General features: G+C 38.2%; 1 protein-coding gene across 1 annotated transcript in view; it reads left to right on the forward strand.

Moving 5' to 3' along the window:
• Positions 1 to 10,754, forward strand: part of PIGN (phosphatidylinositol glycan anchor biosynthesis class N) — a gene marked incomplete at both ends in the record, with an annotated part of 98,152 nt that extends 87,398 nt beyond the window's left edge. The window contains one exon of the mRNA XM_080714674.1: positions 10,631 to 10,754. Within this exon, the coding sequence (XP_080570800.1) occupies positions 10,631 to 10,754 (124 nt within the window). The remainder of the gene's footprint in view (positions 1 to 10,630) is intronic.
• Positions 10,755 to 12,867: the final 2,113 nt, after the last annotated feature.

A 12,867-nucleotide genomic window follows, 5' to 3' on the forward strand; every position in this document is an offset into this window, starting at 1 on the left:
CTGGCAGTTGAACTGGTCTCTGAACAATCAGTAGATTGTCAATGAAGGGACTGAGAGGTTTGAGAAGAGTATTTTAGGCAGGTAGAATGGATGTGAGCGAAGCTATGAAGGTTAAAAACAAAAGCCCAATGCATATGTATATTGATAGGTAAAAAATAGTTTGTATTTCAGATTGCCTCGAAGAAAGAATTTCTAGAAAAATAGCTTTTGTGAAGCTTGCTATGATAAAGCTTTAATACAAAACTACGTTGTCTGTTCTATTGGCATGTGAACAGGGAGTCTTTTTTTGGATTTATTTGCGCTTCAGAATTTTAGATGTTACTTTCACAAATAAATGATGGCCTGCGAGTCAGGAGTCTTGACCATGTTCTTATACATGGTCAAGATTTATTCCCTGGAGTGGGAGAATGGGTGATGTGTGCCTGGAAGTGGAGGCACTTACTCAGCCAGCACTGTCAGCCCGTTCCAGCGTGTCCTCTGTGTTCCCGGTGTCATTGCGTGGCCGCAGGTCTTCAGTCCTCTTTGACACCCTGAAGTCATTATGTGGCTCCAAAGTCAGACCTCCAATATTGCAGTGATGTCACCTTCACTGTGTCATAGTACTTTGCACTGGTTAAAAAAAAATCTTAGAGGCATTAAACTTTGAGCAAGAACAAGGTTCTAGAACCTGGAAGCTTTCTGCTCTAAAGTTACTTCAGAATGCTGAGCCACACCATCTGTGCAGATTATGTTCATAGCTGGAGAAAAGAGGCAACATACAGAAGGAGCCTGATTGGGTGCAGCCACACAGTCAGCATCTGCCTTATGGGCATAGTGGGATGGACATTCTCCTTCCAGGACGTGGCATGGTCAGCTGGCAACCTGTCAACCTGTGATTGGCTGAAGCTCTACTGCTGGTACTGACTGACATTCGGCTGCTAGGAGAATACACTCTCCAGTTATGTCCCAGATTTTGTACATACTAAGCTAGGTTGCAGTTCACTACATATGGATGCCGTTTGGGGCCAAATTTTATCATCCTACTGCCAAATGATAGGCCAAACTTTTGAGTTTAACAATACCAAGTCCAAATTGCTCATTTTTACCTGATTTTTTAAAAAATATTTTTTTTCTTTTCTCTCCTTTAGAAAAAAATGTGGCAGAATACATGTAAAATACCTCCTCCACTCTCAAGTGAGCAGTCCAGCAGTTTTGTATTCCCATTGCTGCGCACCAGCTCTCTGTTACTGTTTATCCTGCAGAACTGAAATGCATGCGCACTCAATAACTGCCCACTTCCCTCTTCCCCAGCATCTGGCAACTGCCATTCTTTCTGTTTCTTGGAATTATTTGACTACCCTAACTCTTCATTTGAGCACCTTTTCATATGCATGTTGGATATTTGTATATTGTCTTTGGAGATATTTCCATTCAAGGCATTTCCCCACTTTAAAATCGGGTGCTTTGTTGTTTTATTGCTGAGTTGTAGGAATTCTTACATATTCTGGATATTCTGGATATCGAATCCTTTTCAAGAACATGATTTGCAAATACGTACTCTCGTTCTGCAGGTGTCTTTTCTCCACTGATTCTGTCCCTTCACTCATAGAAGTTTCTTTATGTTGATATATCCGGCTTATTAATTTTTGCTTTTGTTACCTGCATTTGCTTGATGTGCTTGCTTATTTATTTATTTATTTATTTATTTATTTATCTATTCATTTATTTTTGTGGTACTGGCTATTGAACCCAGGGTGTTCTGCCACTAAGTTATACTCCCAGCCCTTTTCTTTTCTTATTTTCTTAAAGTTTGAAACAGGGTCTTGCTAAGTTACCTTGCACTGGCCTTAAGCCTGAGATCTTCTTGTCTTAGCCTCCCATGTACTGAGATTATAGGCATGTGCCACAGTGCCCAGTTGTTTAATTATAGATGTGTGTGTGTGTGTGTGTGTGTGTGTGTGTGTGTGTGTGTTGCTTTGGAGGATTGAATCCAGGGGCATTCTACCTTCAAGTCACACCCCAATCTTTTTTCCCCAAAAACAGAGTCTTGCTAGATTGCTGAGTCTCACTGTGTTCTGAGGCTGTCCTTAGCCCAGCAGTTCTCCAGCAGTTCAAGTCCTGGAATCGCAAGTCTTTCGCCGCACCTGTATTGCTCGGTGCATTTTGAAAAGAGCCGTGGCAAAACTTGCATGTAACATGTTGCATGACATTCTTCCTCACATGTGTATGGTACTTCCAGCCCTATTTCTCACATTCTTTAATATAGCCATCATGGGAATAAAGTGTTCATCAGAACACAAAGTAATAGCAGAAAGAGAGAATACAGAGACTTAAAACTGGGAGCATCATTTAAGACAGGGAAACAGAAGGGCACACTGGCACTCGGAGGCTGAGAGTGCTGGTAACTCCTGCTCAGCAGCAGTGGTCACAACCATGGGCATTCACTCCATGTTTCAGTGCTCAAAATTACATATATGTATATATATATACATATATATACATATATATATAATATATATAGCATACCTATACCTATATATGTATATAGACATATATTAAAATATTCCAGAATTGTCAAGTGTGGTGGTACATGCCTATAATGGTTTGAGACCAGTGTAAGCAACTTAATAAAACTCTCAGTAGTAGCATACTGGGACTTGTTTCAGAAACAAATAAAAAGTAAAAAGGGCTGGGGGTATAATTTAGAAGTGGAATGCCCCACGTTCAATTCCCTGTTCCAAATACACACACACACACGCACACACACACACACACACACACGCTTTCATAATTAATAGTATACAGGGTAAAATATGCTGTAGGAATATTTTTTGATAGTGCTTTTTTATGATGGGAACTACATTATATACAAAGTGATCATTTGCCTGTTACCTGCTGTCCTAGTGTGATCATTATATCCCATTTGTGTATAGGAATATGTAAAGGCCTAGCCTGGTAATAAATTATATTAACTCCTAGTTCATCTCAGTCTCAACGCTTCACCATCAGGGATCAACTCCCATCGGCCAGCAAGGTGCTTCTCTAAGTGACTGCTTGAGGGCAGATATGAGGAGGGACACAGATCACAGTCCTATTCTTCAAGGTAGAGGAACTGGACTAGAGCACATACATTTCCCACGTATTCTGCACATCATGCTCACTAAAATATCTCCTTGTTCTGTTTGCATTCTTTCTTATTTTACCATACAAAGATGCCCACTTTCAGAGAGGAAAATGATCGCTGGAACGAGGGGAGACGGAGAAGGGAGGGCAGGATGCTGTAGTGAGGGGTTTTGGTTTGTTTTCTGCTCTTGTTGGTAAATTGGAATTCTAAAAACTTCACTTTGTGTCCTAAAAGCTATTAATGACCTACATTGCCTCTGTGGAGCATGCGGTACTGATCTAATGGGCTGAAGTGGTTCATCCATTTTTATAAACATCTAATTATTGCCCAAAAAAGGCTTTGATGGTGGGGAGAAGGTAAACTTTAGGACTAAAAGCCAAAGCTCCAGATAATACAGTGCACATAGCAAAACCTCATTATTCTTTTTTTTTCTGTCTTATATTTGTGACAATGTTACTTTTAAGGGTAGTTTTCCTAATTTTTCCTATGTGAAAGTCTATTTGAAAATCAGAGGTGTTTGTTGTCTCATCATTATTATTATTAAACTTACTGGCAGAGCCCCCTGCGTGGGTCATTTGAACTGTCTTCCTGCGGCGGTTTCCTTTCATGACATTTTATTTCTAAGTTCCTTTGTGTTAGTAGTGGAGTTAATAACGCCAGCCATTTCATACCTGTTACTCACAGGAATGCAATGTTGTCCCTTTGTCCTCAGCGTTGCATTGCTTTATGAATACCAAAGTGGTGAGAATCCACCCCAGAATTTTACAGAGAAATGGGAGCTGACTAGCCTTGAGAATGGAGTCTGGTGTGTGCCTGTAACATTTAAAGCATTGTTAAAATGTCTGCAGTGGACTTCCAGAGTACTTTGGAAAGGTTCCTCAGCTATTATTTTCAGATTAATGACAATGAAAATGAATTACTAGGACATGAGACGATATATGTTTATAGGTGTGGTATTCTCTGTTTACACTGCGTCTTCAGAGCAGATTTCACCAAAACTAAATTGGGACTCTGAAAAGAATACACCAAGGTCGGTGTGTTCATTTGAAGCCCTGGTTCAGTGGAGGGTTCTGAGAATCTGTGGCATCAAGTGTTCCTTTAACAGTCGTGTGAAAAATGTCCTGGCCAGGCCGTAAAATTGAGCTCAGCTGACAGAGCTAATTTAGTATTTTCTTCTTGTGATCTTTACACTTTATCTTCAGTTATTGCAGGTAGTAAACTTTAGAGTATTGTCTCTTATATTGCATACTGAGCATGCATTTTTAAAACCAGAGGAAAAAAAGGCCTGTGAGGTAATTTCCATAACTATAAAAACATGTATTTAATTTATGTTATAGATGCATTTGTAGTGAGGAGAGAGACATGATCATCAGTTTGATTGAGCTGCAGTTTGATTTGATAGTGGTGCTCATTTGGCCATTAATTGGTTTTCACATGCACTATTGTTACACCTTATTAAAATACAAATGACAGCTGAAGTATTTATCATTTTTTAGATGTAATGAAAACTCATGATTCTGGTCAATCATTTTGAGTATCCTAAATATCATTAGTAAGTGCCGTGAAATGTCTTTATGCTCGTGATAAATATCAAGCTGTATTCAAATGAGTGATTCTCAACCTTTTCCGGCCCCAGTACATCTGACAGGTACAACCTGCTTCTGTAACCCTCACCCTGAGTGAGAAGAATATAGTCAGGCTTTTGTCACTCGGGATGTGGGCTGGAGACCCTCCTGGCAGTTCCCTGTGCCCCTCCACTCTTAGCACTGTCCTCTTCCATCACACAGGGACACCTTGAGAATTGCTGGCTTGATGTCAGCGTAGTCATGGGCGAGACTGGGAACAGCTGGACTCATTTCACGTTAAAACTTGATGTCCCTTTAACTCTGCTAGTGCTTCGATGACACCAAGACTTGATTGATGCAAACGATCCCAAGCTGGATGCCTTATGGCTCAATCACATGAAGATGATGAGCTTTGTAACTGATCTCTGCCGATGATGCTACTTTAACTGAGCCAACAGCCAGTAATTTCAGCCACTGTAAGGAGATAAGCAACTGTGGCATGTTTCATTAAACTTGAGGATGGGTCAGGTCCTAGTTTGACAAAACATTTTGCTAAGAGATCAAGTCATATATAATATTTTGACGTAAAAGTGATAGCAAAATTTAACAGAACAAAAATCTGTTAGCAATCTGTAACTTTTCCTTTCTCGCTTTCTTTACAATTGTATTGTGGTATAATTTACATACTATAAAATTCACCCATTTTAAGGTTTTAACTTAAATGCTTGCTTTAAATCATTGCAATAATTTTTAGCAAATGTATATAGAGTTATGAAACCATCATTTCTAGCACCTCAAAAAATTCCCTTGTGCCGGGCGCACGCTTGTAATCCCCGCGCTTGGGAGGCGGAGACAGGAGGACTGCACAGGTTGGAAACCAGCCACGCTGGTTTAAGAGACCCTGTTTCCAAATTTAAAAAATATAGAAAAATAGGTCTGGGAGTGTGGCCCGGAGGTAGAAGGGTTTCCAGGACCCCAGTACCACACACACACAAATTCCCTTGAGCCTGTTTAAAGCCTATCCCCATTACAATACTCAGCCCTAGACAACCACTAATCAGCTTTTAATTAATTAATTAATTAACTTGTTCTGGTGCTGGGGATTGAACCCAGAGCCTCATGCATGCTAAGCAAGTGCTTTACCACTGAGTCATACCCAAGCCCACACTGATCTGCTTTTTGTCTCTACATATTTGCCAATTCTGGACATTTCATATAAACAGTATGAAGCGTTTTGTACCTGACCTTTTCCACGTTTTATAATGATTTTTTTTTGGCATTCATCTGTGTGGTCTACAGCTTGTATCAGTACCTTGTTCCTTTTCTTTGCTGACATGTTCTGCTGGACTGACAGATCGCATTTCATCTTTCCCATAATGTGATATTTTATGGACCCTGCAGCTTTCCTTCATGTACCTGGCTCCCACCCTCCTTGCCTGGCTTCCCCATGGAACCAAGATCAGATGGAGCTCCCCAGACACGATCCGCAGGGCTGTCTCGGGCAGTCTGAACTCCATTACTCATCACACCTCTAACTACAAATGTCAGTCTGTGGCCTGGGGAGTAAAAATGTTGAGAGCATGAAGAAGTCATGGCCATTATATCCAGATTATTGGGCTGAGGACTTTGGTCACAGGAACTGGTTCAGATTTTGAAATGTCTTATGAGGACTGAAAAACAGAACATACTTGGAAATTTCTGTGGTCATTAGGAAGTCGGTCTTTGAGTTTTGTAGCATTGATGAGAGCCAAATCCCATTTATGCTCACAGATGATTGTCTTGTTGCCTGATAGGGCTATTCTCTGCCATTGCTCTGACTAATGAGTCTGATGCCAGTAATATACTGCACTTCATGTTTTAGTACCACGTAGAGCTAATTTTACTTCATCTTAATGGAGACTCTTTTTTCTTTAAGCTTTCTCTTAAACATTTAATTTTTATTATGTTTATGACTGCTATTTTAGGGGAACTTAAGCCTAGATTAAATCTGCCAAGATAATAGAAAACAAAAGAAGCTTTTATGACTTAATTAAATTTTGCTATCTTTGATACATCATGTAACAAATGAGTGAATGCCCACACAGGCTGGCATTGGGCCTCAGGAATGCAGTGGGGAAAGAAGGCTCATGGTCCCGAGTTCCACAGAACATATAGTTTAGGGTACAGGTCAGTAATCTATGGCTTCAGCCAAACTCATCCCACCTTTTGTTTTTGATGGCCTGCAAACTAAAAAATTAATCAAATATTTTATTTTGAAGTAATTATAGATTTATACAAGGCTATAAGAGATAATATAGAGAGATCTTGTATACCCTTTACCCAGTTTTTCACCAATGCCAACTTCATGAAAAACTGTAGCACCACATATAGTACAACTAAGATATCTTTTTTCATTTCAATAAAAATTCTTTTATTGGCAAACCAATACAGTGCTCTTAACTAGGACTAGTAATACATAGTTTTTCTAATATTTTTATTGGTGCGTTGTAGTCATACATCTTAATGGAGTACAAGATGCTAGAGGCATACATGCACACATCACTTAATTAGCCCTTCCCCAATTCCCACCCCTCCCTCCCCCTCCTTCCTTCTCCTATTTGGCTTAGTGATTGACTTTGATATGTTTGTTAATGTGCATCCTGTGCATTAGAGAGTTTCCCTCTTCTCCCCTCACATCCCCTCAGAAAAGTTGACGTTGGTTGTCAAGAGACAGAACATTCCCATTAGCACAGAGAGCTTCCATGTTGCCCTTTCACCTTCCTCCCTTCCTTACCCCTTTTAACCATTAATATGTTTTCCATTTCTATAGTTTTGTTATTTCATAAATGTTTTACAAATGGAATCATTTAATATGTAACATTTTGCAATTCGCTTTATTCACTGTAATTCTCTGGCAATTTGTTTGCCTCGTGGGTTCCAATAGTTCACTCCTTTTTTATTGCTAAGTAAATCCATGGCATGGATCTGCAAGAGTGTCTTTAATGATCCACCTGCTGAGGAGCATCAGAGTTATTTCTAGGTTCAGGTCATTATGAATAAGGCTTCTGTAAAAAATTCTTCTTGCAAACATAATTTTTTATTTCTCTGGCATAAAAAGCCCAGAAATGTGCTTGCTGAGTCTTAATGTAGTTTCATGTTGAGTTTTGTAGGAACCTGTCAAACTCTTTTTCCAGAGTGGCTGTACCAGAGAGCAGCGATCCAGTTTCCCTGCATCCTTGCCAGCATTTGATGTTGGCACTTTTTTTTTTTTAACCATTCAAGTTAGGTATGTAATGATATCTCATTTGGATTTTAATTTGCATTTCCCTAGTGGTTAATGATGTTGAACAGCTTTTCATCTGCTTATTTTCTGTCTGTAGATCCTTTTTCATGAACTATCTATTCATTGTCTTGTTTGTTTCCTAGTTGACTTTTTTAGTTTTTTATTGTCAAGTTCTGAGAATTTATTGTATGTTCTAAAATCTTATTATATATACTATTTCTTTGTTAGAGATAGTTTGCAAATATCTTCTCTAGTCAACAGCTTTTATCCTCTGAACAGGGTCTTTCACAGAGCAGAGGCGTGTTTGTTTGTTTGTTTGTTTGTTTGTTTGTTTTGATGAAGTTCAGTTTATCGGTTATTTTTCTTTTTTAGATAGCGCTTTTGGTGCCAGGTCTAAGAATTCTTTTGACTAACCCAGGCCCCAAAATGTTTCTTCTGGTTTGTCTTCTTGTTTTCTGAAATGTTTATACATTCACATTATAGATTTAAGTCAGTAATCTATTTTAATTTTGGTATAAAATATGAGGCATATGCCATCATATCAGGTGTGTGGTTTGCGGTATTTTGGGGGGAGGTACATATATGCAGGGGTATACTTCTCAGCACTACGTTAGTCGTGTTCCACAAACTTTGATATGTTAGATTTTTATTTTCATTCAATTCAGTGCATTTTAAAATTTCTTTTGAAGCTGCATCTCTGGCCCATGGATTAATTACAAGTGTGCTGTTCAGTTTCCAAGTATTTGGAGATTTTCCAGTTACTTGTTTTATTTATTTCTTGTTTGTTTACACTGTCATCAGAGAAAGTCACCTGTATGATTTCAGTGCTTATGAATTTGTTGAGGTTTGTTTTACAACTCAGGATATGGTGTAACTTGTCAATCATGAGCATTTACAAATTACATTTATTTCCCACTGCTGTTGTATCAAGTGTTCTATAATTGTCAATTCATATACTGTTGGGTTGTTGGGTTCTTTTAAATCCTTGCAGATTTCAGTCTAATTGTTCTATTAATTTTGGAGAAAAGGATTTTCTCAACAGATCTTTTCTAAAATCTGTTTTATCTGATATTAATGTAGCTACTCCTGGTTTCTTTTAATTAATGTTTGCATTATAGATAGGTTGTGCCTCCTTACTCCAAAATCCAAAATACTTCAAAATCCAAAACTTTTTTTTTTTTTTTTTTGGGTGGTACTGGGATTCCTGGAAGCCCTTCTACCTCTGGGCTACACTCCCGGACCTATTTTTTATATTTGTATTTTTATTTGGAAACAGGGTCTCTTAAGCCAGCACGGCTGGCTTTGAACCTGCGCGATCCTCCTGTCTCTGCCTCCCAAGCGTGGGGATTACAAGCGTGTGCCACCATACCCGGCAAAATCCAAAACTTTTTGCACACCAATGTGCAAAAATGTGATACTACAAGGGAAGATTCTACATCTGACCTCATGTGACAGGTGGCAGTCAAAACAGAGGTGCACTTAAAATATTATACAGAATCACATAAGTTTTTAAAGAGTATTATGTTTAAAGAAATATCTAGATAACTTTATCAGGATATCCTGATAAGAATAATGGTCTTATAGTCTTTCTCTTCCTCCTTCTTCCCTCCCTTTTTTTGCTTGCTTGCTTGCTTGCTTGCTTCCTTCCTTCCTTCCTTGTGGTAGGGGGGATTGAACCCAGGGGTGTTCTACCTTGGGGCTATACCTCCAGACCTATTTTATTTTCTATTTTAAAACGGGGTCTCACTAACTTGCATTGGGCCTCACCAAGTTGCTGAAGCTGGCTACAAACCTGTTATCCTCCTGTTTCAGCCTACCAAGTACTGGGATTACAGGTATGCAATATCACAGTGGTCATTTTCATTTTTAATTAAAGGATTATCAGGAAATTAAAATAAGAATTAATAACTGTGATGGCATTAAACTAAAAAGTTTCCGTTCATCAAAGGAAACCATCAAGAGTCTAAAGAGAACTCCTATAGAATGGGAGATCTTTGCCAGCTATTTCTCTGATAGAGGACTAATACCTAGAATATACAAAGTACTTAAAAGACTTAACACTAAAATATCATATAACCCAATCAAGAAATGGGCAATTGAACCAAATAGACACTTTACAAAAGAAATACTGATGGCCGATAAATACATGAAAAATAATTCAATATCATTAGCAACCAGGGAAATGCAAATCAAAACCACACTGAGATTTTGTATTTTTCTAAGAGATTTCGACATTTCATTTCTACGGTGACAAAGTCACAGGTATTGCTAGCACCCATGAAAGACATTTCCATAACATTGCAGTTTGGGGTCATCACTTAGCATAATGGTAGTTGCCATTATTAGGGTTTAAAATATATAATTAGTATGTGTTATTAATTTGTAATGACACATTGCCAAGAAAGGGCATACGGTACTATATTAACAAATGTGTTATTAATTAGTCATTAACACATTGCCAAGAATAGACTTCTATTACTATATTAACAATGTGTTATTAATTTGTAATTAAAACATTGCCATGAAAGAACATACATAGCTATATTAACAAATTTGGGTGGTTAACATTTTTCATCTATTTTGAAATCATTGGTACCATTTGTAGTTAAATGTTTTGAAAGTACTGCATAGAGGAATCTCGGGCTTTCCCTCGTGTGTTCTGCTCTCTGCCTCTAACAGTTCTTTTTCTCTTTTTCGTAGCATCAGCCACTATGTGATTGTCATGTCCATAACCATCTTTTTGGTGTTTCTCAATGGCCTTGCACAACTGCTCACGACAAAGAAACTCTACCTGTGTGGCAAACCCAAAAGCCATCTCAGCTGATGCTGCGGAAACCATCATCCAGCAGCTGGATCCTGTCTCTCCTCCTCCTGAGCTACAACTCTATCACGGATTCAATCAGAAGATGGATGTTGATAAATAGTATCTTGTTCTATAGAGAAATTTATATTTGAAATTTTGAACTTACGGGCTGTCTGGAATAAAGGGGCTTTTTGTTTGTTTGTTTTCAAGGTTTTCCAGTCACTTTGACATAGCGATTGTGTCTGTGGAAAAGCACAGTAAAGCACTTCGCATCTGCATTTTGTTTCCGCCAGCCACAGCTCTCCTCAGTGATGCGTCAGGGCACCTGCAGCAATCTGGCTTTGTAGAAGCCCTGACTGCTCAAAATATCACTGATAAGACAGTCAGCATGTGGTATTTCAAATTTACTAAAGCTTCAGAGGAAAAATGTTTGCAGGTGTTTGTCCTTTTTCTTCAGTACACTATCGCATGCTTCTTAGGGCTGTTTCCAGGATTTTTGAAGTCAGCCAGCTGGACGCAGGCTTAACCTTCACTCTTTTTTTGTTTTTATTTCAGGATTATCATGGAATTTCTGGAGATGAAAAAGTAGAAAATGCATAGTATTTGTGTCTTATCTATGCAGAAAACCACAGGAGTAGTTTTTAATTATAGGCTCAACATCTGTTACCCCAAAACATTCCTTTTCCTGTAACATTTTTCACATATCATTTCACCAGGACTCACTCTTTGAATCAGTGGTTAAAAAATCTGTGCTAAAATTGTCAGTCTTCTGGTTGTGAGATTCTACCAAAGATGTAAAGTCAGACCATTAAACTTACATTTCCATTTATAAACTCATTCTACTAGACAGTATATTTTGAGAGTAATTTTTATTTGGATTTTTCATAAAATAACCTTTAGGCCGGGCGTGGTGATGCACGCTTGTAATCCCCATGCTTGGGAGGCAGACACAGGAGGAGCACGCAGATTCGAAGCCAGCCTCGCTGGCTTCTGAGACCCTGTTTCCAAATTTAAAAAAATATATAAAAATAGGTCTGGGAGTGTAGCCCAGAGGTAGAAGGGCTTCCAGGAACCCCAGTACCACCAAAAAACAAAAAACGAAATAAATAAAATAACCTTTATATATCTTCTAAAAGTTGTCCTTTTTGCCTATGAAATGCCAGAAATATTTGGCTGATGCTAAGCTCTGCTGGTATGTGTTCCATTTTTTTTTATAAATAATTGCCTTTGAATTAAGTTATGGTATTACTAATTCCCATTAATTACTAAGAAACCCTCTACAAATTATTAGATTTTTCAAATTTGCAAAGTGAATGAACAAATACAATTTTGGAGACTCAAAACTCAGTTTGGCAAGATATACTTTCTTAATTTCTATTTATTAGGAAATATAGTAATAATTTATCTGAGAAGATACATGGTACAGAAGTGAACACATTCTGGTATATTAAAAGAAAGATACTGATGTCAACAGAAGACCACACCCATCAGTCTGTAATCTTAAGATCTGAATGAGCCACCAAGAAGCTCCTGGGTAGCAGAGGGTGGCATTGGCACAGATGGATCCATCCATCAGCTCGCATATAATTGCAGGAGGGTTTTGACCAGAGCTGTTTTACCTACCAGAGAATCCTGATCATAGAAAACGCCTCATTATGTCTTCCTTTTATATCTAATTTTATCTTTTGCTTTATCCCAGATTTCCTTACAAAGGAATTAGTGGATATTTTTTTACGACATCGTAAGAGGTGCTCAGTGCCTTATCTTTCCTTATTATATTTTTGAAACTCCTTTTCTTATTAACACTGCCTTTTGAGGTCAGTGTGAGTTTACAGAAGGGGACAATGTCCCTGCTGTCTCTGACTCGCCTTACCGTACTATAACAATATAATTCCCCAAGCCACTTGGAAATAGGCCTTTTCTGTTGTTCTCAGATATCTTAAAGGGTTTTGAAGTATATATTTTATATTGAATGACAGAAAAAATGCAAAATGTGGTTCTCTCCAGATATTTTTAATTCTCTCTATAATATATTAGATGTTGCTGATTAACCATGTTTGAATTGGAAATTACTGTAAGAATTAAAGTGGGTATATAGAGTAGGAAAAATACTGATCAACAGAAAAGGCATGCT

Source organism: Muscardinus avellanarius (genome assembly GCF_963383645.1).
Source record: "Muscardinus avellanarius genome assembly, chromosome: 17".
Classification (NCBI taxonomy): Eukaryota; Metazoa; Chordata; class Mammalia; order Rodentia; family Gliridae; genus Muscardinus; species Muscardinus avellanarius.